This window comes from Ylistrum balloti, unplaced genomic scaffold (genome assembly GCF_031769215.1).
Source record: "Ylistrum balloti isolate Yb309-2 unplaced genomic scaffold, AGI_CSIRO_Ybal_v1 Utg370190, whole genome shotgun sequence".
In the NCBI taxonomy this organism is placed as follows: Eukaryota; Metazoa; Mollusca; class Bivalvia; order Pectinida; family Pectinidae; genus Ylistrum; species Ylistrum balloti.
In genome coordinates, this window is record NW_026782170.1 from 285,558 (window position 1) to 312,257 (window position 26,700).

The 26,700-nt window shown below is 34.3% G+C and overlaps 2 protein-coding genes across 2 annotated transcripts; one reads left to right on the plus strand and one right to left on the minus strand.

Moving 5' to 3' along the window:
• Positions 1-49: 49 nt before the first annotated feature.
• Positions 50-20,614, minus strand: LOC132551257 (exportin-6-like). Its single transcript, XM_060215371.1, has 24 exons — positions 20,479-20,614; positions 18,664-18,754; positions 18,322-18,434; positions 17,731-17,928; positions 17,222-17,381; positions 16,278-16,409; positions 15,402-15,840; positions 14,887-15,013; positions 14,516-14,625; positions 13,122-13,230; positions 12,457-12,549; positions 11,966-12,195; positions 11,586-11,678; positions 11,087-11,237; positions 9,466-9,612; positions 9,093-9,285; positions 8,521-8,676; positions 7,819-7,933; positions 6,415-6,474; positions 5,792-5,903; positions 4,210-4,365; positions 3,723-3,821; positions 2,208-2,438; positions 50-2,064 (listed from the first exon to the last, which is right to left on the minus strand). Exons 1-24 carry the CDS (start codon positions 20,479-20,481, stop codon positions 1,963-1,965), a joined length of 3,420 nt encoding a protein of 1,139 aa, XP_060071354.1. The 5' UTR covers positions 20,482-20,614; the 3' UTR covers positions 50-1,962.
• A 164-nt stretch (positions 20,615-20,778) lies between these two features.
• On the plus strand, positions 20,779-25,803 carry LOC132551252 (mitochondrial import receptor subunit TOM22 homolog). Its single transcript, XM_060215366.1, has 3 exons — positions 20,779-20,902; positions 23,629-23,868; positions 24,015-25,803. The coding sequence occupies exons 1-3, from the start codon at positions 20,828-20,830 to the stop codon at positions 24,108-24,110; spliced, it is 411 nt and encodes a 136-aa protein (XP_060071349.1). The 5' UTR covers positions 20,779-20,827; the 3' UTR covers positions 24,111-25,803.
• The last annotated feature ends 897 nt before the right edge of the window (positions 25,804-26,700 follow it).

The window sequence follows — 26,700 nt, forward strand, 5'->3', positions numbered from 1 at the left end:
CAAAATGTAAGGTATTTTGAAAAAAAAAACATTGGAAATAAAGTCACAGGAGAATACAAATATACAATGATGTTTTAGACAAAGAAAAGTATTGCTGAGATGAATATTTTTTGATGGACAAGTGACTAAATATACTAAAAAAAATAGCTTAACATCAATAAAAGGAAGAAATTTTTTATAGACGAACAGAATTTTTCAGTAGAAATATTTTTAATTTCTTCAAAAAGTGTTCAAATTTGGGTAGCATCATCTTAAAATGTACTTCATATAGCACAATCAAATGTTAGCACATTGTCACTTTTTGGCACATAGCACGGTAACAATAATTACTATGTAAGCAGCACATGGAAACGGCATCTACTGCAATCATATGTTGGTACAAAAATTTCAGCATGAAAGGTGCCAAAGTAAGATTACACTAAAATATCAATGATCATTAATATTTTACCAGATTTCATTGTAGTTATGTGGTGTATATTGAATAAGGTTTTTTGTAATAAATTATCTTGCATTTCACTTCTGCACTTCCTTGCCCCAAACCCCATGTGACTATACCATACAAAAACAGGCCATGGTATTTACGAAAAGGGCTGTCCCAAAGCACAACTTCTGAAATCACATTTTTGGCCCAAACAGGAATCCAACAACTTGATTTATACAAAATATGACTGCACTGCCTCTTTGATTGTTTCAGACCATGTTAAGTGAGAATATCAATCAGTGTTAAGGAAAAGAATTAAAAGCAAACCCAAAAATTCAAGAAGGAGTCCCCACCTTCTCTACTCGGGATTGTTCTCTCCTGAGGATGTTACATATCCTACAGAAAGATAACAAATGGATGCATGAATGTATTGACACATGTCGCTACGCCATGACATAAACTTACTTGAAACTTGATGACAGATTTTAAATACATGCAATACATACAATGATCTTACAAAGAAATTTTTCATTAGTCTATATATACAATAATACTGTCACAAATCGTCAACCTGCTGACAATCAATAAACAAAAATTACACACTTTTCTATTTTTTGGTATCTAAATTGACACGTTACAAAAACTCACAGTGCTTATAATTTTTTGTGATTTGGTGTATTATCAATGCATTGTCATTGATCAATAATGAGAAATAAATGATAATCAAGATAATTGAATAAACTGGGTTCGAAACATAATTCCTTACATCCCTCTTACATTAAAATACTAGCGGAATATCAGAATATCTTTTCCTACTAAAGTAAAGGTGTGAGGTAAATCATACAGTTCATGAGCTGGTTAAGTAAACCATATGTAAGTAAAATCGACCAATGTCAAGCTTGGCTTCAATTAGGGAGAGTTAATGGCTCATTATATAAGTAGTATAAACATCAAATATTAACCTCATATAAATCAAACAGACTTCTTGATTGTTGTGTGATAAAAGGGACGTAACCTTTCAATCCTCGCAGTTAAAAAAATCAGGATAAATCTGTCAGGATACAAAGGTGTTTGAACCAACTAAGGTCTTCTGTATACAGAACTTTTCTGAAGAAAAACAACTAGCAAAAATATTTCCATTTAAATCTATGATCTTGATGGTGTTTTTATCCATATAATCTGTGCCAGAATTTGGTATAGTGAGTATGATGATACAGTATGTGGACTGAAGTTTGTAAATAGTGTATGGTTGTTCAGTGTGGGGCCTGGAGTTGTTTAACAGTGTATGGTTGTACAGTGTGGGGCCTGGAGTTGTTTAACAGTGTATGGTTGTACAGTGTGGGGCCTGGAGTTGTTTAACAGTGTATGGTTGTACAGTGTAGGGCCTGGAGTTAGTAAACAGTGTATGGTTGTACAGTGTGGGGCATGGAGTTGTTTAACAGTGTATGGTTGTACAGTGTGGGGCCTGGAGTTGTTTAACAGAGCATAGCTGTTCAGTGTGGGGGTACATTAGTTTCCACTGTCGACAGATAAAACCGAAATTAGAATTTAACAGAACCCTCAGGTAAACTGCTGTTTACAAGTCTGTAGAAACGAAGATCATTCACAAGGCGCTGGACACTCTGTGTAAATGATGGCAAGTCCTGAAATAAATGAGAAATAATGATAAGAAATGGTACATGGTAACCTATACATCAATCACGAGGAGTTGGTGGTACAGGGAAGAAGTACAGGTATTAAGTATCTATATTTATGATGTTGTTTTAATTAAATATTTCTACCATACCTGATCAAGCCTGAAATTTTGGCCTAATATAGTCTTCTGGTTATTATCCACACCATCATAGTCCCCAACAAATTGTGGTAAGAATTCTGCATAGAATTTCTCAAAATCTACTGATGCCATGTTATATATTGTCATAACGATCTCCTCCTGGAGCAGGTCATGTGACTTGTGGAGTAGAACTTGAAGGAGCACACTTATAAATTGGAACAGCATCACATCTTTAAAGATTGGCTGAAATGCATGATAAATACAATGCATAAACCATATGAACAGTCACTACTTAACTTGCTAATATTAGAAAGTATATTATCTGGGTTGAATAATTGGCTTTCCCAAACTCCTAATTGAGGTTTGTGTGTATCCCAGCATCCTGATGTGTTGTGTACATTGTATGTATCCCAGCCTCCTAATTGTGATGTGTATATATCCTGATTGTGTTGTGTATGTATCCTAGACACCTAATTATGATGTGTATATATCCTGATTGTGTTGTGTATGTATCCTAGACACCTAATTATGATGTGTATATATCATGATTGTGTTGTGTATGTATCCTAGACACCTAATTATGATGTGTATATATCCTGATTGTGTTGTGTATGTATCCTAGACACCTAATTATGATGTGTATATATCCTGATTGTGTTGTGTATGTATCCTAGACACCTAATTGTGATGTGTATATATCCTGATTGTGTTGTGTATATATCCTAGACACCTAATTGTGATGTGTATATATCCTGATTGTGTTGTGTATATATCCTGATTGTGATGTGTATATATCCTGATTGTGTTGTGTATGTATCCTAGACACCTAATTGTGATGTGTATATATCCTGATTGTGTTGTGTATATATCCTGATTGTGTTGTGTATGTATCCTAGACACCTAATTGTGATGTGTATATATCCTGATTGTGTTGTGTATGTATCCCAGACACCTAATTGTGTTGTGTATATATCCTGATTGTGTTGTGTATATATCCTGATTGTGTTGTGTATGTATCCTAGACACCTAATTGTGTTGTGTATATATCCTGATTGTGTTGTGTATATATCCTGATTGTGTTGTGTATGTATCCTAGACACCTAATTGTGATGTGTATATATCCTGATTGTGTTGTGTATATATCCTGATTGTGTTGTGTATATATCCTGATTGTGTTGTGTATGTATCCTAGACACCTAATTGTGATGTGTATATATCTTGATTGTGTTGTGTATGTATCCCAGACACCTAATTGTAATGTGTATATATCCTGATTGTGTTGTGTACATATCTTGATTACTAGAAGATGCATAGATAGTAAATACCATGGGTATACTAAGATGATACTAGACAAATCTTTTATAAATAAATTTAGAACTTTGACTTTTAAAGAAGCAATAAGCAAGAATCTGCAAAATCCTGTAGTTTTCTGATAGTATCATTGATATAGGATAAATTAACACTACAAAATAATTCTGTGTGGAATTAAATATCGAAAGCAAAACTGGCAAGTATTTCTAAACCAACCTTCTGGTACAGCTTCCACTTTGAGTTGAGTTGTTGGAGAGAGTTGAGGTTCTGTCTGAAAACTTCTATATCTGACTGCAGGAACGACTGTCCATATGACTACAATCAATCAGACATTATAAGGCATTAAACAGCCATTTATTTGAGTTTGTCATATCTTTAGAGCTACAATCAGACATTACACAGCCATTTACCTGAGTTTATCACATCTGTAGAGCTATAATCAGACATAACATAGCCATTTATCTGAGTTTGTCACATCTGTAGAGCTTCAATCAGACAAAACATAGCCATTTATCTGAGTTTATCACATCTGTAGAGCTTCAATAAGTCAATTAAAAATATGTTATATAACCTTCATTTTAGGATGCAGTAGTAAACACCTAAGTTTCCCTGTAGGAGAGAGTGGGATTTTTTTATAGTTGTATATCTGACTGGAAACAAAATCTCTAATCCCTAACATCAAGGTGAGACAGGAATGGCTTACCTGCATTATTAGAGTAAATTGGCCAGCATTCTCAACTTCCTCAGTCTTGGACTGAAGCATAGTCAAAACTGACCCTTTGAAGAAATGTCGCCAATTATTCATCAACAAAGTGTGTAACAATTCATACAGCCCTTGTTTGATATCGGGAGTTGGACGCTGGAAAAAACAATAATGTATAATAAACTATTGTTTTATATAGTGTTATGATGTGAATATCAGTTGTGTTGCTACTGACAATCTACATGATACTGATGTTATATGTTTTCAGTGAAAAAGATTAACATGTACTGGTTGCCAACCCATTCTTCCTTGGGATGCTAATACACACATTTCCTTAGTAAGATAGAGATATTTCTGCACACATATTTTTTCCAAGATAAAAACAATTTTGTTTCAGAAAATCTTGGCAAGTTATGATTAAATAAATAAACATTTCCATAAGCAATGGCAAGCACTTGGGTAAAAAAGGTTAAGGATCAGTAGAATATTATGGAACAGTAAGATATTGTTAATGTGTTCTATCAAGGTGTCCAAGAGACTATGTTTACAGACTTACCTGTGCTATGATATATACAAATTATTGACAGACTTACCTGTGCTATGATATATACAAATTATTGACAGACTTACCTGTGCTATGATATATACACATTGTTGACACACTTACCTGTGCTATGATATATACACATTGTTGACACACTTACCTGTGCTATGATATATACAAATTGCTGACAGACTTACCTGTGCTATGATATATATACATTGTTTACAGACTGACCTGTGCTATGATATATACACATTGTTGACAGACTTACCTGTGATATGATATATACACATTGTTTACAGACTTACCTGTGCTATGATATATACACATTGTCAACAGACTTACCTGTGCTATGATATATACACATTGTTGACACACTTACCTGTGCTATGATATATACACATTGTTGACAGACTTACCTGTGCTATGATATATATACATTGTTTACAGACTGACCTGTGCTATGATATATACACATTGTTGACAGACTTACCTGTGCTATGATATATACACATTGTTTACAGACTTACCTGTGCTATGATATATACACATTGTCAACAGACTTACCTGTGCTATGATATATACACATTGTCAACAGACTTACCTGTGCTATGATATATACACATTGTTGACAGACTTACCTGTGCTATGATATATACACATTGTCAACAGACTTACCTGTGCTATGATATATATACATTGTTGACAGACTTACCCGTGCTATGATATTTACACATTGTTTACAGACTTGCCTGTGCTATGATATATATACATTGTTGACAGACTTACCTGTGCTATGATATAGATACATTGTTGACAGACTTACCTGTGCAATGATATATATACACTGTTTACAGACTTACCTGTGCTATGATCTATACACATTGTTGACAGACTTGCCTGTGCACATTGTTGACAGACTTAACTGTGCTATGATATATATATACATTGTTGACAGACTTACCTGTGCTATGATAGATACACATTGTTGTCTGACTTACCTGTGCTATGATATATATACCTTTTTGACAGACTTACCTGTGCTATAATAGGATATACATGATCCATACAAATAGATATAACATTTGGTAAGAACGCTTTGAATGCTGAGCCTGGCTCCTGTACAATCAGCTCTAGAATCTTCAAAAATCTGTAAACAAGTAATCAACATGTTAGTTTGTGTAGATAATCCTTGTTAAAGAGTGTAAATAGCAACTAACTCATAAGATTATCTACTGATACTAATTATTGGATAGTAGCATTATTACTCATTAAAAAAAAATCTCAGTATCCTGATTAAATTCTATTCACCATTTATATGATGATAACTGCTGTAACAATAAACCTATTTACAGTTGTCATCCCCATCACAGATTATCTATGTTTTTTAAAAGTGTGATGTATGAGTGAAAAGTACAGATATATTCTGCCATGCAGGTGAAATTTATGATAGCTACAGGAAAATTGTTAAATTTTCTTTTTACATTTGTGAAGGAAAAACTCAATAAAAAAAAAAGCCAATCCAAATATGGAGTAAACCGGAATTGGTTAAAAAAATTGAAATTTCTTTTTGAGCTCTTTCGATGAAAAAGCTTGCATTACACAAACATTTTAAAACATACTGAAAATATTCATCTATGTATACTAATTAATCAGCTTACTTTTCTATAACTCGCTGAGCTGCATTGCTACCATGACTGATTGTCTCTGCCAACTGTTGCCTGAATAAAGAAAACATACAGCTTAAGTTAACACATTTCTTTTCTAGAATTAATAAGATAAATTAATGATAAAATGTGGAAAGTTAGAAATTTTTTAAACTGCCAGGTACTGTTTTAATCTCATTTACCTAACTTAAGTAAATTAATTTCTGTCTAATTTGTTTACACATTCCCTTATGATAAAAGGTGTTTGTAAAACACTCTGATACTGAAATGATAAAAAAGCAAATGTCAGTAAGATATAAAGTGATATAAAGAACCAAGTGAAATAAGTTTCAGTGTTCTATAAAATTATATAACCACTATGATCTTGATACCATGAAATATGCGTAAATACAAGGCCTATATATAGCAAAGTTGACCTTGGCCTTGACCTTTTGCCCCTGAAACACAACAATGTTCAAAGTATACTCATAACTAACAGTTGTATAAAGTTTTACCAAAATCTGTTCAAATATGAAGTTGCAGGGTGCTTACATTGAAACTGGATATGTTTCCCATTTTATAGCTTATAAATGTTCATAATGTCACGTCGTATGTATATATTTATTGTTTGTGTATGTTCGGTGTTTTCGTCGTTCCTGTCGGGCCACCGTATCTTGTGAGGTGACCAGGTGAGTGGGAATTTATGGCAGGTGCGTGAATTCCCAAGCTGTTGTTTACAGGTTATTTACCCAATTCTATTGGCAATAGCGGCTATGTAGGATAAACAGGCACAGATTACAGACTGTGGTAAGTCTATCTTTATGATTTTTCCTATGTCTTACTGTTTCTTTGCCCGTTTCTTATTAAATATCGTTGGTAAACATCTGTTTAGGTCGTGCGGCTCAGCCAAGCGTAGCAGTGTTATTATGATATGTTATGCTAAATTAGGGTGGATATGCGTTAATGTTGTTGTTGTTATTAGCTAGGAATATCTTTAGTGTGTCCAAGTCTATATATTGAGGCAGTTATTATAACTTATACATATATTATTGACATTTAGAATACTCAGGTGAGAATGTGTGCATGTTTGGAAAAGTATGGAAGCCGTGAGATACTGTAAAAGGTCTTGGGTATCGTTTTATATATTTATGTATCCTGATATTGTAATAATAAAAAGTGTTTCTAAAGCACCCTGATATTGTAATGATAAATGGTGTTTCTAAAACATCCTGATATCGTAACAATAAAAAGCGTTTCCAAAGCACCCTGATATTGTAATGATAAATGGTGTTTCTAAAAGATCCTGATATTGTAACAGTAAAAAGTGTTTCTGAAGCACCCTTATATTGTTATAATTGCTCTTGGTAGATAATGTTAGACATGAGTTAATTTCTAGGTTTTTATGAAAACATCTAGTACCTTGTGAACAGTCCCATAAATGTCTGAATTGTTTGTTCTGTAAATGGCACCCCCATCTGGACTCTCAATCCTTGGAATAATGCCAAGAAAAAACTCATGAAATTATCGATGACATCTGAAACAAAATTTGTATGTAATTAGATGCTTATAAATATTACATATAAATTTCAGTAATTAACAAATTCTGCCATCTGGCAAATACCTACCAAATCGTCACTATTGGGTTGGGATTTAACATGATCCCTAACAACTGATTCATTAAATAGTACAACACATTTACAAATTTTATCAGAGATATCATAAAACTGTAAATAAAGAATACTGACATATCTGTACCTTGGCTTTGTCTTATTATCTAAGAATTCCACAATCTACATTTGTGTGGAAAAGGTTAAGTAGTAAGTGATACAGATTATGTTACATTTACCAAAATAGCTGTGTTTTTATGTATTAATCATCATTAATCATCATTGAATCATGTTGGTGTTTGACTGATAAATCTGCAAAAAATGTATAAATGAGATATATGGTCAGCAATATAACAAGCCAAATAAGGTAAACTTGCAAAAACCTGAAGCAAAATCAACAGTATTAACATGTTTACAGAAAACAACAACCAAGCAAATCTCTCCTCTTATAAAGTAAAAACTCATTGATTTAAAGAGAATTTTAAACCCTTATTGATGATTTTGTGAATCTGACCTGGCTGTTGAAGATAGACAGGGAACACCAACAACGCTACTTGGATAACTTCCTGTAGTGACTGGTAACACAGCTGTTTACTTCGTACCACTTCTCCTGCTATAGCCTCAATCCAGTCCTCAAAAATGTGTAGTATCTTTTTGATGATTGGCTTAGCTGTCAAACAAAAATATTTAAGCTAATCACTTAGGAAGTTAGTGATAATTTTAGCTGTACCCTCGATATAGCAACATCTGGCTCTAAGGCTGTGACAACACAGCATGAGAATTACAAGTGTCCTTACTTAAATTTTAAGGAAAAAATATTTTTACATGAATGAAGGTAGGCTGAGCATGAATGATGATCCTGACTTCAGAGTACAAGTAATTCATTATCTGTGCAGCCTGTGTAAAACATATGATGTTCGTGTATTCAATATAAGTTAATTCACTCGTTAGTGCCAATGACTGATACACAAACAGGAAGATGGAATTTTTTCAGAATTGATAACAAAAGCAGTCAAATAACCAATGTGTTGGCTATTCATTTTTTTCCTGTAGAGCCTTGAGTGGCCTTGTTGAATAGCTACTCACCTTCCTCTTGTAGGGCTTTGTCAGCAGCCAGCACAGCTACCCTGGGTTTGAGCTGAAGGAAGTTACGTGACAGCTGACCTACAAAGGTGACATGGTGTGCAGCACGGCTGCCCCAATCCTGTTCTCCATCTGGTAAGTTAGGCCATGCCAACAGGAGGCAATTACTTAACGATCGGTACAGTAACAGCTGGACCTGTAACAAAGGTCATACAGGAGGTCAGGATTAATCAGGAAAGCTGAGGTCATTAATTTACAGCAGGTAATAACATATCTTAGTTAGAAATCTAATTTTACTGAAGGTTACCCTAACAACATAGTTTCAGGGATTCATTGACCTGTACCCTACTGAAATACTAATGACGGTTATGACTACCTCATTAGACAGGTGGTCGTAGCCTCCATGACTTGCCACCTGGAACATGGACTGGATACCGGTCAGTTGAAGGAGGAATCGTGGCCGAACTGTAGTGGATATGGATAACACCAAGTGGACAGCAGAGTGGATGATTTTCTCTGGTGTCTGAAAAAAGTGTTAATCAGTCTGTTAATAACGTATGGATACTAATATCCTAAAAACTATAGGAGTCCTCTTTTCTTACAAGATCTAAAAGATGAATGAAAAACTTTTCAGCTGAATGAGTGAGAGTGAAAAAATATGGAATGAAACTCGTGTGTTAGAGTCCCTGTCCATCATATGGGCAGCATCCTTTTTTATTTTCAATATTTGAGAAACAACGTCTCTAAACCTCTGTTCATAACACAGTTCATTTAAAATAGCTATAGGTTCAGCTGAACATGAGTTAGAAAGTACTTCATATTCAAATGAAACATATATCAAGTGAGCAGGGCTTGTGTTGTTTCACTAACCACCCATAGCGGCAAACTGGTGTCTTTTGACCTTTTACCCTTGACTGATGACATACAGAATTGAATCAGGTATAGAATATGACGTAACTATTTGATGGTGTGTATATAAACTAATCTGATGTAACTATTTGATGGTGTGTATATAAACTATTTGATGGTGTGTATATAAACTATTTGATGGTGTCTATTTGATGGTGTGTATATAAACTATTTGATGGTGTGTATATAAACTAATCTGATGTAACTATTTGATGGTGTGTATATAAACTATTTGATGGTGTGTATATAAACTATTTGATGGTGTGTATATAAACTATTTGATGGTGTGTATATAAACTATTTGATGGTGTGTATATAAACTATTTGATGGTGTGTATATAAACTATTTGATGGTGTGTATATAAACTATTTGATGGTGTGTATATAAACTATTTGATGGTGTGTATATAAACTAATTTGATGTAACTATTTGATGGTATGTAAACTATTTGATGGTGTCTAACTGATGGTGTGTATATAAACTATTTGATGGTGTGTATATAAACTATTTGATGGTGTGTACACGAACTATTTGATGGTGTGTATATAAACTATTTGATGGTGTGTATATAAACTATTTGATGGTGTGTATATAAACTAAGTCTGTAGGTAATAAAGTATCACATGATAAAGGTTTCTTTCTTGTTGGGTTTATCCTCAACAACTAAGATCATTTAGAGGCAAGGTCTCCTAGTAGAAACTGGTGACTAACAAAGGACATGATATTCACAGCAAATGTAGTGGGATGTCTTACCCTAGTACACAACTACAACAGCACAGGTTGGTTGAATCCTCTGCTACCAGACCAATACAAATATGGCTTGTCAAACCACACACCAACACTCGACCAACTGAGATATCACGATCCCAAAGAGTCACAGGGAAGAACAGATTTCTAAACACCACGTGTATTAAGTGGAGGGAAGACATCAAGGGAAAATACCAATCACTACCAATCATTATGTTAGCCAAAAAAATTCTGAGTGTAAGGTGCTAAAGTCTTCATAAAGTTAGTTAAGAAACGAAAGAAAAACGTTCATCTATTTTATATGAAAATAAAAATGCGGTAAGAAATAATAATGACTTACCTCCTTAGTGATGAGAGGTATGAGAGAGTCGAGTAGTGAAGAAAGAAGTGTGGCAAACTTCTCCTTCTCCTCCTGTACACGCTGGGACTCGCTATGATACTGACCTAACCAATGGGCATAAGCCTTCATTGACGCAATAGCCTGGGCATGCCTGCAAAATATAATAGCTGGAGGTCCAAGGGTTCTCTCACCTAAATTTCTTATACACTTAACATATACAGAGTCATAGCAAACTATGTGTGGTAATCGTCACGGTCCTGATGTTTACATCTCTGTGATACATAATCTGTAATTCCTGTCAGAACCATTTTCACTGAGGTACACATGAGTGTTAATAAATGTATAAAATATACCTCCCAGGAAATTAATGAATGACATTGATTCAAAGCAACAGTGACAATATTTTTCTGACACAAAATCACCAAAGAATCATGTACATTGTAAACATGTTAGTGTGAAGAATTGAGGCCAGTTTGTTGTTCACCAACTCATTACTTACACTCCAATGAAGTCTGTATGAAGGACATTCTGTACACTGGATGTCACCTCAAACAGGCGTGTTTTTGTACCATACACAACAGTATGGATCAACCTGAAGTTAAAATCAATGACAATTTAATCATTAATACATGTTTCTCCTTAGTTCAGTTTCATTGCTAACAGCAGTTTCTTTAATCTACTGATAAGATAACACCTAGCCGAAGGAGATGTCTACAAGGAAGTAACTTTGAATGCGAGACGCAAACAAGATTAGTGGGCCTGGGGATTATGATTAAATGATAGAGGTTATGGAAAGATTATAGGTAAGTACATAAAAAAACAAAATGTAAATCTCTACAGGCCATTATTACAACAGAGATCTTTAAAAGCAATAGACACCTTGTTATCAGCATTGTCCCATCAGCGAATCGCTCTGGGAATTTCTCCCCGATGAAGTGCTCTGCCAGCCTGCCAAGTGCCTGTAGCAAAGAAGATAAGTCGCGGAGAGAGCAGTGCAGGCGGCGACACTCATTCTCTGCTGTTATTGTCAGATGTCGTCCTTGGCCACCACTTGTTAAGTAGCGTTCCAGTCCGAGGTAGATCTCCAGATGTTCCCGGAATGGTTCATACTAAATAATGCAGTACAGTTCTAGTAAAGGTTGTGTATTATTGGAACCTTTCTCAAACTTCTATGAAAAATAATAATTTTATTTTAACAAGTTAAGATAGCTTATTTGACAGGAGAAAACATCAATTTCTTCAAATTATTTACAGAAAAACACAAACTTAGGAAGTTAGCTTCTTAACTTTTTTTCTTATGGTATGTTAAATTTATGATGTTTTATAACTATTTATTTCCATGTTGAGCACACCTTAATTAGGGAACTTACAAGTAACCTGAAAACATCTGCTGTGAGAATTTCTGCAACCTTCGCAACCACCTCCAAACTTTGCCTTAGAAAGTGCTGCCATTCTGTTTCAGACTGTCAGAAGAAATTTGCATCCATTTACAGAAATACCCCGGTATGTAATTTCAATATAAGGGACTTAGTGCTCAGAGTGCTATTAATATCTGTTGTGAAATAATTTTGTCATCAAATTTAATTTTCATATTAATGTTCTAGAGTGAAGTGGATTTCTTATAGAAATAACACCTTAAATTCAACATGTACTACTGTTCTACTGCAAAATGGAGATCTAGAACAAACATCAAGCGGTTGTGTGACTGTGAATTGAACATTTTTAATCATATCTTATGTCTTTTATCATCAACTGAATCAAAACCATGTTCTGCTACAATTCAAATGACAAGTTTGAAAAAAAAGATGTGTAAATAAAGGATTCAGCACTCATTTATCTCAGAAATCTTGAAAAATTTAAGGCGATGAATCCAGAATAAAACTCAATATCTGATCTATGAAACCTTCAAAGCTAGAGTTTGTTAACCTTTTTCTCACATTAAAGGCCAGGAATAAAACAGAGGTTTCTGCAAATGTTTTAGTTCATAGGGATTATATAACAAACAGTATGTAAGTTGTACATAAAACACACTTACATCATCATCCAGAATTTCATCATCCAGTTCCTCGAGCTGTGACTGGTTAAAGCGAAACTGTAACTTCTGAAGAATGTGGGACACGAGGGACAGTAGTGCCTCCTGGTATCTGGACAGACATAGATACATTCCTTAATCTTAACAAATTCTCTCCAACATCCAACAAAGAATCATTTTCTCATGCAGAAGATATGCTTTTGTTGTAGTGCAGATATATCTATACTGTGATGAGTTAGTAGTAACGAAGGAAGTCATGATAATTTTACAGAACAGACAATAACATATAAATAAGTTGACAGGCTTTGTTGTAATTTTGTGATGGCTGTACTTCTGTGGTAGGGTGTTATAGGTATCAGGACACTTAGTCTATGGGTGTTATAGGTATCAGGACACTTAGTCTATGGGTGTTATAGGTATCAGGACACTTAGTCTATGGGTGTAAGAGGTATCAGGACACTTAGTCTATGGGTGTAAGAGGTATCAGGACACTTTGTCTATGGGTGTTAGTGGTATCAGGACACTTAGTCTATGGGTGTTGGAAGAACTGAAATATTTGGTCTTTGGGTGTTTGGAGATTTGGAATAAGGTTTATAGGTGCTGCAATAATCAAGATACATGGTCTATGGGTGTTGGAGGAATCTGAATATTCAGTCTGTAGGTGTTAGAGGAATAGGGATACTCAGTCTGTAGGTGTTAAAGGAATAGGGATACTCAGTCTGTTGGTGTTAGAGGAATAGAGATACTCAGTCTGTAGGTGTTAAAGGAATAGGAATACTCAGTCTGTAGGTGTTAGAGGAATAGGGATACTCAGTCTGTAGGTGTTAGAGGAATAGGGATACTCAGTCTGTAGGTGTTAGAGGAATAGGGATACTCAGTCTGTTGGTATTAGAGGAATAGGGATACTTAGTCTGTAAGTGTTAGAGGAATAGGGATACTCAGTCTGTTGGTGTTAGAGGAATAGGGATACTCAGTCTGTAGGTGTTAAAGGAATAAGGATACTCAGTCTGTAGGTGTTAGAGGAATAGGGATACTCAGTCTGTTGGTGTTAGAGGAATAGAGATACTCAGTCTGTTGGTGTTAGAGGAATAGGGATAGTCAGTCTGTAGGTGTTAAGAGGAATAGGGATACTCAGTCTGTTGGTGTTAGAGGAATAGGGATACTCAGTCTGCAGGTGTTAGAGGAAGTCTGTTGGTGTTAGAGGAATCATGGCATTTGGTCTATGGGTGCTGGAGGGATCAGAACAATTAGTCAAAAGGGTGTTGGAGGAATTGGTATGCATGGATTGTAGGAGCTGGAGTAATCAGTAAACTTGTTCTATTGGTATTTCAGGATTCAGGGTACATCATCCATGGTTGTTGGAGGAATGTATTTTTGTTAGAAATAGAATTATGTACCTGGCCACAAGTAGATTGCTGTCTGTGGTTCTCTCCTTCAACTTGGTATGTAAGTAATCCAGAAAGGTATTCCAGGTGTCTAGACAGTGGAAATAACCTTCATATGTTGGCTGTAAAACAGATAAAACAAAAATTTCTACCATCAAGATGAAGGACAACTTCTACAATGTTGTTACAGTCAAAATGGCTGTACTCTTAATGTTTCATTTCTCATGGAACAGAAGATCTTTGAAAACTCAGTATCATTTTCTTTGGCTGAAAAGATTTACAATGAATGTGACTTTTGATATAAGACCGACATTTGAAGTGATTTATAAAATGTAGCAAACCTGTTAATATCACTATTGATAGTGGTAATAATAGTGACCTACTTGTCTAACTGTGTACTTGAGCAGTAAGGCTAGAAATTCCAAAACAGGAAACTGTATGTTGGCTTCAAATCTCTGCAGATGAACGCTCACAAACAACTTTAAGAAATCTGTAAATTTCTCAATGTAACTGTAAACAAAATTTGTGAATATGTTAAAATAGACACATATATGTTGTAATTTCACACAGAAAGTTTTCTTTAGATTTTCTTTTGAAGACTTTTTAAGTTTACATCTTAAAAATTTCACCTCATCCATGTTACATATGGTTATAAAGTATTTTTAACGATGATATGAAAACAGTAGGGTTTCCGAAGGAAATTTCAACAGCAGATAGAGTCTGACAGTTGCTGAACAGTCAAATTCTGACAAGAGGGATTCATGTTGACAACAAGTCAGACTTTTTAAAAATTTCTGACAGATTCTTTCCTGTGATGAATTACATTTCATCAATGTCGGTCAGTCTATTCCTTTTAGTGACTCATCAATTTCTGAGTCTATTCACAGTAATGACTTACCTTTCATCAATTTCTGATAGTCTATTCCCTGTAGCATTTGTACTACTGTCTTTGGTAAGCTTTTGTAACAGATAAAAAGTCTGTCTGAACATTTGTAGTAAATAGTCTTCAAACTCCCGAGGAACACAGTTTTTTGATAAAAGCTCATTTATACAGTTCATCGCCCAAATCCCAAGAGAGGACGTGTCTGAACTAAAATTTGTTGTCCGATTTGAATTAACAGCTTTTTTGGCTTCACATCCAAATCCTGCGAAATGAAATATGGTACTGAGCAAAGAAGGTGTTATCGTGGATGACAGTGGAATCCAACTGAAATATTCTGCAAGGCAATGTAGAGCTAGACTACACACTTCCTTTGAAGAGTCATCCAAGGGAGGTAATGCCTCTAACTGAACACGATTTCCAGGTGATTTAAACATGTTACTAAGGAGACTGTCCGCTGAAAAAGCAACACAAAGAAAATATAAACAAAAATAGTGAGAGGTAGTTATGATACTTTCTAAAATAATAGCAACAGCCAGACACTTATTCATATAAGCGTATGCTGAGGATTCTCATCTTAGGATTGAGATTGGTCGTCAAACAAATCCACAAAATTACATGTACATTTATTTCAACAGATGAGTTTGTCTGAATAATTCACAATTCATGAATAACTTCAACTGTTTGGGATCATGATTAATCAAACAATGAAAACTTCACTTAGTACTGTATTTCAGAAACTATCATTTTCAGTACTTTAACCATAAATGATGCGAAAATATTTTAATGCTGTTAAAAACATCATTGAAGAGAATCACCCCGGAAAAAAGCTATCGGGAAACTTTCTCAGGCCATCAATTCATCAACTACTTCTTGAACTGGATGGTGACATACCTGCTGGAGACGAGGAGAACAACATCCAGGAGGATTTATGTGAAGATGTCTCCTCTCCACCATGAGTGGGTGAGGGAGGGGGCGTAGCAGCCACAAGGTGTCGATGCTTCTCCAGTATAGCTTCAAGTGTAGCTGTCAATCATGATTAAATAGTAGTTACTGAACTAGTTAATGAAGACAGAAATATGGTTGATCCCATCCTCCGTGAATACAGGAATTACAGACTTAATGTATTTCCCACAGACAAGTGTTAGTTGTAAGTAACATTGTTTAATGAACTCGCAGATGTTGTCAAATGTGTCATTGATCAATGACTACAGTAATGAAATAAAGATTTGAAAACGATGCTTTAATACTATTGGAGTAAACATTAACTAAGTCTGTTAAGAGGTTACTAATCCATTAATTAATAAGCATTAATAACAATAAGCATAGTCCTTGTAAAGTTTGTTACCACAATAGCAACATCTATTCAAGTCTAAATATTTCACCCATTCAAGCACAATATAAGGATTGGGGGGACTGATAGCACAGAAGATTATATAATTATATAATATTTTTCTTTGCACATGTTATTTTTAGGGCTTGCTTTGCTTGAGCTACTGTCATCAAGAACATGAAAATCATTGTTTTTATTTTCTATGTGTGAAAGGTTTGCTTACCAAATGTACACTGTGACTAACTGAAATCAAACTGAGAGAGACCTTCTCACTTTACCAGGTACTTATTACACAGTACCAATTAAATATTACCCAGTAATTACACCTTCCTCTTAACATTACAGTCATCAGCATTTACAATAAATTATTTCATGTTTTGACATCAGGATACAACAATGAAGCCTAGGCTACATACAAGTAAACCGCACACCTACGCCATACAGGTAAGTCTACTATGATACCAATTCCTATCATTGTACTGATATTCCTAATGTTTACACTTACTGTTCAGGATTCCCAGTATAGTTGGTACTTGTACTAGTAGGAGGCGATGCAGTTCCTCCTTCCTGTCCATGCTGAGATCCTCACGGGGTGAGGCGAGTTCTTCAGAGGCTGTATGTAGCAGGATTATCCCTAGCATAGTTGTGTCAGAACGCTGCACCAACTATCAAACAACAAACCAATGTGCAGCAGCTTCATAGCATTTAGTACAACAAAATGTTTAAGAAGCAGATCTGATTTCATATTTTCAAAATTTAGGATTGGGTTTGCTGTGGGTATGTTAGGTATTTAAAGGTTCTTAATCTGAAGTGTTATTTTTCTTTCCCAAGTTCTATAAAAGTTTCAAATATTTGTAATTTTCTAAACAAAGAAATTTGCTAAAGGAAAAGTTAAACCTTTCATGGACATTTGAAACTTGGCCAATCCAGAAAACCACCAAAATATTAGCCCCATCAATATGGTATATCCCAAGCCAGATATGAGACTTCTGAGGTTGACATGTCAATACCTACCTCCAAAATACTACTGAAGAAATCAGGATAGAAATGTGGCCAATCTATACGGCCAATGTCCACAACAAGCTTGACCAGTTTAAACTTGATGAAGGAGGGACAATGATTGTGGTGGTCAAGCAGGAACTGGTTCAACCGGGTACGTATTTCAAGCTTGGCTTGTCCATGGAACCCCACCCACTGCTTATGAATCAAATTCTGGAACAAAAAATAAGCAGGATAACATATACACTATCCGTACAACAAAAACCTATTGTGACATTTTCATGTGGAAATTATACAAACAGTAGTTTTACTTTGATGAAGATGGCCTCACATATGAATTAGAAAGTAGATGTATTTTCTCAAATATCAGTTTTTGACAATGAAAAATGCAAGTTGTTCCTTATATTCAGCTTTTTTTCAACTTTCTTCACTAAAGAGAAAATACTTACAATTTGAGTTATCTCCCTTAATGTAAAATGTACATCAGGACTTAATTTTTTGCTTATCAGTCTGATCAGTTGGGCCAGAGTTGTTCATTTATATCACTGAAAATTTGCTTCCCTCTTTCTTAAGAAATTAACTAAAGACCTTTAGTTGTTTACTTACTTCAATAGCAGTCAAACAGAACATCATCACATATTCATTATTGGTGTTTCCTAGGTAGTACAGACAATGTTGCCAAGAATCCTTTGTCTGGGTAAAGTTATTCAGGATTTCCTCTAAAAACAAGTTACAAAAAGAATATGACTATAGGTTCTCAACAACGCTTTAAAGCCATCACAACATAAGCATATCCAAAAGTATTTATCTATTACAAGTTCCTATTTGATCAATTACATAACATACAAAAAGTATAATGAAATTGAGCATTTGAATCCAAAATGAAAACTTCAAAGAGAAATGTGAGTTTACAATGAATAAAAGACCTATATTTTATGTGTTCTTTACCTATTTCTCTCTTTCTTTCGTTAGAAGTAGTAGGTCCAAAAAAATCATTCATCAGACTCTCCAATGCCCCAAGGGATTCTTTACTTGAGGCCTGAAATGATACAACAAGAAACAATTTATTTGCTAATAAGGGAAAACCAAGAGACATTTGTGGGTATACTTAATTTGTATAAAATTGATTTTGAAAATTCTTCCATATTGTCATGTGTATCATAATATGAGTAATGGCATTCGTGAGAGATTTATCATCTCCCATTTTATTCTTTAAATATTTTCCTTTTTTCTTCAGTCTCTAATCTGTTGGTCCTTTGTTTACAAAAGGATTTATGCAAGTTATGACTAAGTGCCATCATTTGTCACCTGTTCCACTTAATATTTGGTATTAGGTAAAACTCTGTATGCGTCATGCAATTTTTACAAATTATGATTAAGTGGAAGTGCTTTGGTTCCAGAATAATTTCCAGTCAAGTGAGTACAAAAGAGGTGTGTAATTGGTCACCTTTAAGGTTATGTAATGTGATTTGAAATTTATAAAACACTCTGCAGGCATATAAGTTTGTCATTATCACAGTTTAATATGTGAGCCATCAACCAAACATTTTCTTTTACACAACAACCATATATCAATGTGGTATAAATAATCATGCATTGTCTTTTTTCATGCTGACCCGACAGTAATGCAAGACAATTCGTTACAATTAAGAGATCCCAAAGGAATCTTGGTGCCAACTATCATATGATCCTTATTAATTCCTTATGAAATGGATTGTTTCCCTTCTTTTCTGTTTATAATCTGTTCAAAAATTAAAATATGCACATCTGTGAACAAAGAAGATCAAATGTAAAAGGAGCAGGTCAGTGTGGCTTGTATACAGCATTATAGTAAAAATGGTTTCTGTCACTCAGCTGACACAGCCTACTTCTTTGGCTCAATTGGTAGAGACAATTGATTATCACGCTGGAAAACCAGGTTAATTCCTGAGTGAGGCACTCAAATGGGATGCATTTTTTCCTGTTCTATCACATTGGTGCCAACGAAATGGGTTGTGGTTTTTAAAAAGTCTCTAGCTGAAATTTACGGACTCTTAAAAAAAATAGTGTAAAAGAAATGGGTCAGTGTGGCTTGTTTATAGTGTTCAATACAGTCTCTGTTACTCAGCTGATGGAGCATGCTTCTTTAGCTCAGTTGGTAGAGCCAGTCATTATCACCTCTGAGACCCTGGTTTAATTCCTGGGCAGGGCACTCGATAGGAACATGTTTTCCTGGTTATTTCACCTTTTTCCTTGTGCTTTCACACAAGGAAGAAGGGTGAAAATGACAGACTAAAAATATTTGCTTGTTGATGCTTAATATATAATGTGAAAAATGGCTTCCATCATAATGCAAGCTTTGAATTCCGTTGCAATGTTTACTATTGAGAATTTATAGTCACGTTTTGTATATTTCTATTTCAATGACTGCAACTTTTAATCATTCTTGTGTTTTTATTTCATGTTTTCGAGACCAACATAATAAAAGAAACTTTCTCCAACTATTTTCTGTCTTTTTCAATTTATCAGGTTTCTTTAAGAAAATTATAAACCGGTAATTTAAATTGAACTGGTCCTGGTGCACACATACGTGAAACAAGATTTTCTGGCTCCTATTGCAAAAATTATACGATAAACTGAAACGTGAATTATGCTCTAATTCCATCACAAGCATTTGGCTCATTAAATTTTGTAGTAGACGTTTAATTGAGAACTCTTTTGAATGCTTTAGACAGAGCTAGTCCGATAATTTGAAGATTTCATTATGCGTATTAAGCATTTTACCATTGTGGGAGAGTCAAGACTTCTTTGTTACGATGTCCTCATATAAAATTGACGTTTTCGGGGAATAAATGTCTATGACAATTTGATATTCTTTAAAACATGTCGACGTCTCACACATGTGTCATCCTTTGCTTCCTCCATGACAGATCACATTCGGTACTAATATATTTGTTCTTATCACACTACACAAAACCTCGTAATGTTCCGAATGAAATTTACTTAATCGACATCAACTGAACGTTTTTTAGGACGGAAAATTATAATTAGTACGTTTGTCATTGATATACGCCGACAGAGAACTAGCACGTTGGGGACTTAACAGAAAATCTGTATTTTTTTTCAACAAACAATGTCTATCACCGAACTTCCAGCAACCGGAGATGAAGGACCAAGACAACTCGCAATCGAAGAAGAAGAAGATGAGGTATAAGATAGTAGACTCAACTCATGTCGCATGCTGTTCGAATTAGAGAGCCTGCGTTTGACTCCTGCTGAATCTCCCATTCACAATGTCGCAACTTCTACAAATCATAGTTGCAACAAATATCATAACACTTACTACAATAATACAAGTCAGAGAAGAATTCATTTATACAATGCATGTGCATGTGTTTCCTGATCTAGTTGTAAACGTCGTCCCGATATTATTATACCCAAGGTCACGAGAGAGTAATAATAAAACACGTGATTGTTTTGCCAAAGCGGGTTTAACATGCTAACCTAGGAACTGACGCAATATTTTATGTCATTAATCGACTTATGGAAACTTTTTTATCATTCGTAATACTATACATATGTAGAGTGAATTCTTCTTTATGTGTCACTTATATGTGTGGGGAAAATGTGTTGCAACTTGTTCAAGTCAATATTTATCAATGTAGTGCTGCAATGAATGCAGGTTACACTTCGTAATGCTCATAATAGGTTTAACGTGGACTGAATTACCTACCATAATTATTACAACTACTCTCTTATGTGCCATTTAAACAGGAAATAAGATTGACAGAAATTTTTTTATCCTGATTGGTTAAGATAAACTTTTTTGTTATATCTCTTGAGAAATGTGCCATTTAAACAGGAAATAAGTCTAATTCTCCTAATACTTTTATGGTGTCTACATGTAAATCTTTTTTGTGTCCATATTTTGCCCTTGTTTTGTTGAAATTTTTTTGACAAGCCCAAATTATTCTAACACTCTATCGAATTGTTTATATTTGTTTTAAGGCAATAATTGTCACTTGGGTCAAATATTAAATAGTAATTTTGGAGAGATATTGCTATTTTTGATATTATTACCAAACACCAGTCTATCCTTTACCAACAAACTGATGCCAATTTTTATAGTTCTGTACAAACATTGTCCATTATCATTTTTATATTTCTGACTTCTGGAAAACTACTGCAGTGATTTCAATAAAATTTTGCAGAAAGTTTTGATGTACATTGTATATGGGCATTGACAAACTGAAATTGTATGATTTCAGTCCCCAGTGGCCTGAAGGGAGAGGGAGGGAAAAGGGAAAAAATTTGCTGGTATTTTAAAAAAAATCTACTTTTAGAGACCAAGACAGGGAGGAGGTAGTAAAAGTTAATAGAAGAAAATTATATTTTGGGATATACTATGTTTATTTTCAGTAAGAAATAATTCAAGCTTGGTTAGGATTATTGACATCAAATGACATGTGACAGGCCTCCTTCATGCCATTCAGTGAAGTAGCCACCAGCTACTATAAGGATACCCTGTCTCAAAATGAGCCTGGCTGATCACTGGCAATAAGTACAAAAAGCAAACCAAAGTACATGTGCTGTCATAATCAGACCCAGAATAAAATTGTCATCCAAACAAACACTTCTGATTGTGAATTTCAGTCACAGGTAATTGTACAATTTTAAAGCATTTGGTTTAGCTCTATTTCAGACAGAATACAAGCACTAGGCCAGCCAAACTTTGGTCAATCATGTATTATAGCTAGTAAATCTCAGACCTACAGGCAGAATTGGTGATTCTGTGGAATTTAAAACAATTTTGTTAAGAGAAAAAATACAATTTTTAAGATTTTGAGAGATATATCTTTGAAATCTTTTCTTGTTTAAAAATTAATTACTGTAATATCACAACTTTTTTGAAGTGACTTGCCTAGTTGCACAAGTGGAGAGTGAAAAGTTATTATTACTTAACATTGTTGATTGAAACTCCACCACAAGAAAAATTAACCTAGTGAGATGATAGGCATACGATCAGAGGAGGCTACCACAAACATGGAACTCAAACAATGTAAAGTGGGGAAAATGTATTTTCATTAAGTTGGTTGGCATAATGAGACATGTCCTGTGTGGAAATCTTGTAGATAATGAACAAAATTTTAAATCCCTATGCGGTCTGCATTGAAAATGACTTTCCACAATTACCATTTGAATGCCATTGCCAAACTAGGCATGTATCACTTATTTCCTTCAATTTTATGAAGGGTTAAACTTCTGACATTCATCAAATCAAGACCCATATAAAAAAAGTTGATAGAACATCAGAATAATTCAGACTAATTTTGGCATTACAAGTTTCATATAGTTTTTTAGGTAAAGATAATTATTTAACCAATCAATAGACCAGAAGTTCAGTCTGCTGTATGAAAAAAAATCCTATGAGCCATTTGCTGTTTGTTGGGTTGTATTTGTAACCACTTTGAATTTCCACACATGATGTGACAAAATGCTTGTTGGTAATTAACATTAATGACTCGATGTATGAGCGGTAATTATTTAATTGTATTGCCTTCTCGTGGGATTGAACATCTGGCTTATAGTTTTAAGCTCAAGTGATCTTTTAAGGAGAAAATCTCTCCAGCCAAACTGTATATTTTGGCTAATATAAACTAGGATTGAGATAATGAAGAATACAACTCAGGAGATCCTGGAATAGAAGCTCTTATAACACAAGTGCTACAAATCTGCTACTGATTGAGCTATAAGAACTTCTATTCTATTAATATTTTAAACCCAAAGAATATGTTTCAAAATATCTAAGAGGAGCACATTCCAATATATTCTTAATTAGAATAACTTATATGGTGCTGCCACATAAGTTTTATGAAAGAAATATTTTCATTGAAGATATATGCATCTACAATGTATTTTCATTTCTGTTTTTAGGACATTGATGAAACCCTTACAGAGAGGTTGATAGGTCTGACTGAAATGTTTCCTGAAAATGTGCGAACTGCATGTGGTAATGCAGCTACATTTGCTGTTGCTGCCTCCAAGGCTAGTTATGGCTTCACTCGCAGTGCACTGTGGGTAGTAGCATCAGCAGCTACCATCCTTACATTGCCTGTAGTGTTTGAGTCAGAGCGAGCTCAGCAGCAAGAGATGCAACGTGAACAGGAGAGACAGGTGAGCATAGAAATATTTCTTACTGCAATAAATAATTGTAGATGTATATAGGTAATAGTAGATGTATATTTAATGAATTATATATTGTAGCAAATCATTTCATGTGATTAATCACCATAGATAAAATTTGTGTACCTTCTGTTTAGATACTTCTTGGCCCCAATGCTGCCATGGCTGCCTCTGGTGCAAATCTTTATCCAGGAATGATGCCTCAGATGTCTCCCCCTCCTGGAGCTTCCTAGGATCCCTGCTGTCCCACAAAGTCAACAAGTTGATGGAGTAGCAAGTTTGTTACAGGCTGGATTGATGATCAATAGCAATTTTTTCTCTTTTTAATATAAAAGTCTCTTTTTCTTGTCTATCAGTGTTTTGATTAATAAATATCTACAGTTTTTGGTAATTCTTTAGATATTGTGACATTGTCCTATAAATATGAAATAATAACTTAGACTGAAATAGCTGTCGCCATATTGATGGGTTTTATGAAGGACTTTTTAAAGACCATTAGAACTTGTGTAGTTTTCTTTTGTCGCTAATACATGTGTAATTCATTTGTGGCTATCAATTTCATAAAATTTTAGATAGTTGATCTTGAAAAAAATCATGTATTGTGGTAAATGTTTTGATATGAATCAAATTATATCTGTATGCTTCCGTGAGAGATATTGACAATGACAAATTCATCTATATTATGTGTATGTGTCTAAGTTATTGCTTCATATTTTTTCTTATTATAAAAATTACTGGTAATTATTCTTCAACTTATCCTGATGGAATATGTAAACTGATTTCTTTTTCATCTTTACTTTTGATGTATAGAGGGGACATGTGTTTAGTGATATGTCATTTTTACTTATGGTTATATATACTTCTGTAAAAGACAAAGATGTTTTACCAGTCATGTTAAATCCTTGACAAGTATTTCCACGCTAGAAATTAGACATGAAATAGAAATCAGTAGCAGAAAAAATAGTTTCAATACAAGAATTGTTAGAAAGAAGTAAATGTTCTCCAGATCTTCCTATACACATTTGTGATATGGGTTTAAACATATTTTTGTCTTTATCTAATTTCTGAATGTTTAAATTTTTCAGTCCATCTTATCTCTTTAACATCATATTAATCAAATGTGTAGAACTGATCTTTTAAATATTTTGTGGTCAGTTATATTCATATTTTTAAAATTTAGATTTTTCAGATGCTATGTTTTTTGCTTAGATTTTGGCTGTACAAATCATAGCTTACACTACTTCACATGGCATACCCAGTATTTGTAAAATCTAAAGTTGGCACATTACCTTTTAAAAAATGTGATAAAGTCAGGTTAATCTAGTTGTCATCATGATCTTAAGTGATTTGAGACTTTAAGTACAGGTCAGCTGACCTGTGGCTACTCCTCTTGCAGTTCACTCTGTTTTTAAAATTCTGCAGTATAGTGTTCAGCAGGTAATACATAACTCTCATAAAGGTCAACAGATATGATCTGGATATTACAATTCTTCATTATCTCCTGAGAGTTCACATCACTTTATAGTTGTAAGACAGTTTGCTGTAGGATGTGACAAAAGAATAAACACATATTGGCAGTTCTCTGAGTCAATAATGTGCAGGCCTCAAGTCTGTATAGTTTTTCTTCTTTTTTTTTTTAAATAAGCATGTTCAATTAGATAAGAAGTCTATCTTAAGACTGGGACCAAAAATGGGAGACTGATCTAGTAGACAAAGTAAAAGTTGTCGATATGTACACTGCCACAGCACTGGCCTCTGAGGGGGAGGTGCTAGACAAAATTATTTTGTTGTCGTTGCTTGTTAAGCCAGCCTATGTTAATGATAGAATGTTGGTACATTATTTGCATGTTACTGTGTGAATGGTGTTATGATTTTTGTATGTGTGTTTATTCCATGAGTGTTTTAATAAATCTTTAAACTTTGAAATTTCGTTCGAATTTATTATACTCTTCAAGAAATTTCCAATCTTTTCTCATCTTTCCTCTTATTTGCTCATTTTAGAATACCTCTGAAGCGAGGGATAATATCAATATTTTAAATGTCAAATCCAAGGTGGTCGTGGGGTTAGCCATTTTTGAAAGATCAGTTACAAAATGGACAATATACAACTAGGCTAGGTAAAGAGAACATTTAGATCCCATAAATAAAACATGAGAAAGATCTTCCCAACACATCTCAAGAAATAGTGATAAGAATCATTCACTGTGAAAATCCAAGATGGCCACCTGTCAGCAATTTTAGTTATGTGACCAATCTCAAAATTGACCATTCTATCCCAGGAACCACAGGAACCTATTGAAATTGGAAAATGATTCATTCACTACTTCTCAAGAAATAGCAATAACAAACCTGAATGTCAAAATTTAAAAATGGTAATTGGTGGAGCCAAATAGTTTTTCTGTTCAGTCTTTAAAAGAGCATAAGGGACCAAGGGGGTCTATCCAGCACTTCTCACCCATGAGCAACTCATGGGCAACAAGTTTGAAATGTTTGCAAATTGGCTTTTTCACATGAGCAGAAATTAAGTTTGAAAGCTCACATTATGATAAGGATGCCCATTGGAGCTCATGTGCATTAGCAATGTGATCATGTTAACAAAATGTACTATGACTATGTCTTAAATTCTTTACTTTCCTACATAAATCTTAACTGCAGTGGGAAAATGGCTCCATCTTAGAAAGTGCAAAAGGTACTTTTATGATGGCATGACAAAATCAGTCAGTAGTTCACCGATTGATAATACACTAATACACTAGATGTAATTGTGATTCTCGATAATTGCTGAGTACATCTACAAAAAAGGTTTATGCAATGTGGTCAATT

What these genes read in the sequence shown, in the direction of transcription:
- LOC132551252 (XM_060215366.1), top strand. Translation starts at nt 20,828, where the DNA reads ATGTCTATCACCGAACTTCCAGCAACCGGAGATGAAGGACCAAGACAA. An exon ending in TCGAAGAAGAAGAAGATGAG is followed by an intron (nt 20,903 to 23,628) that starts GTATAAGATAGT and finishes TTCTGTTTTTAG; the next exon opens with GACATTGATGAAACCCTTAC. An exon ending in AACGTGAACAGGAGAGACAG is followed by an intron (nt 23,869 to 24,014) that starts GTGAGCATAGAA and finishes CCTTCTGTTTAG; the next exon opens with ATACTTCTTGGCCCCAATGC.
- LOC132551257 (XM_060215371.1), bottom strand. An exon ending in CGAAAGAAAGAGAGAAATAG is followed by an intron (nt 18,435 to 18,663) that starts GTAAAGAACACA and finishes ACTTGTTTTTAG; the next exon opens with AGGAAATCCTGAATAACTTT. An exon ending in AAAATTTCAGGCTTGATCAG is followed by an intron (nt 2,065 to 2,207) that starts GTATGGTAGAAA and finishes CATTTATTTCAG; the next exon opens with GACTTGCCATCATTTACACA.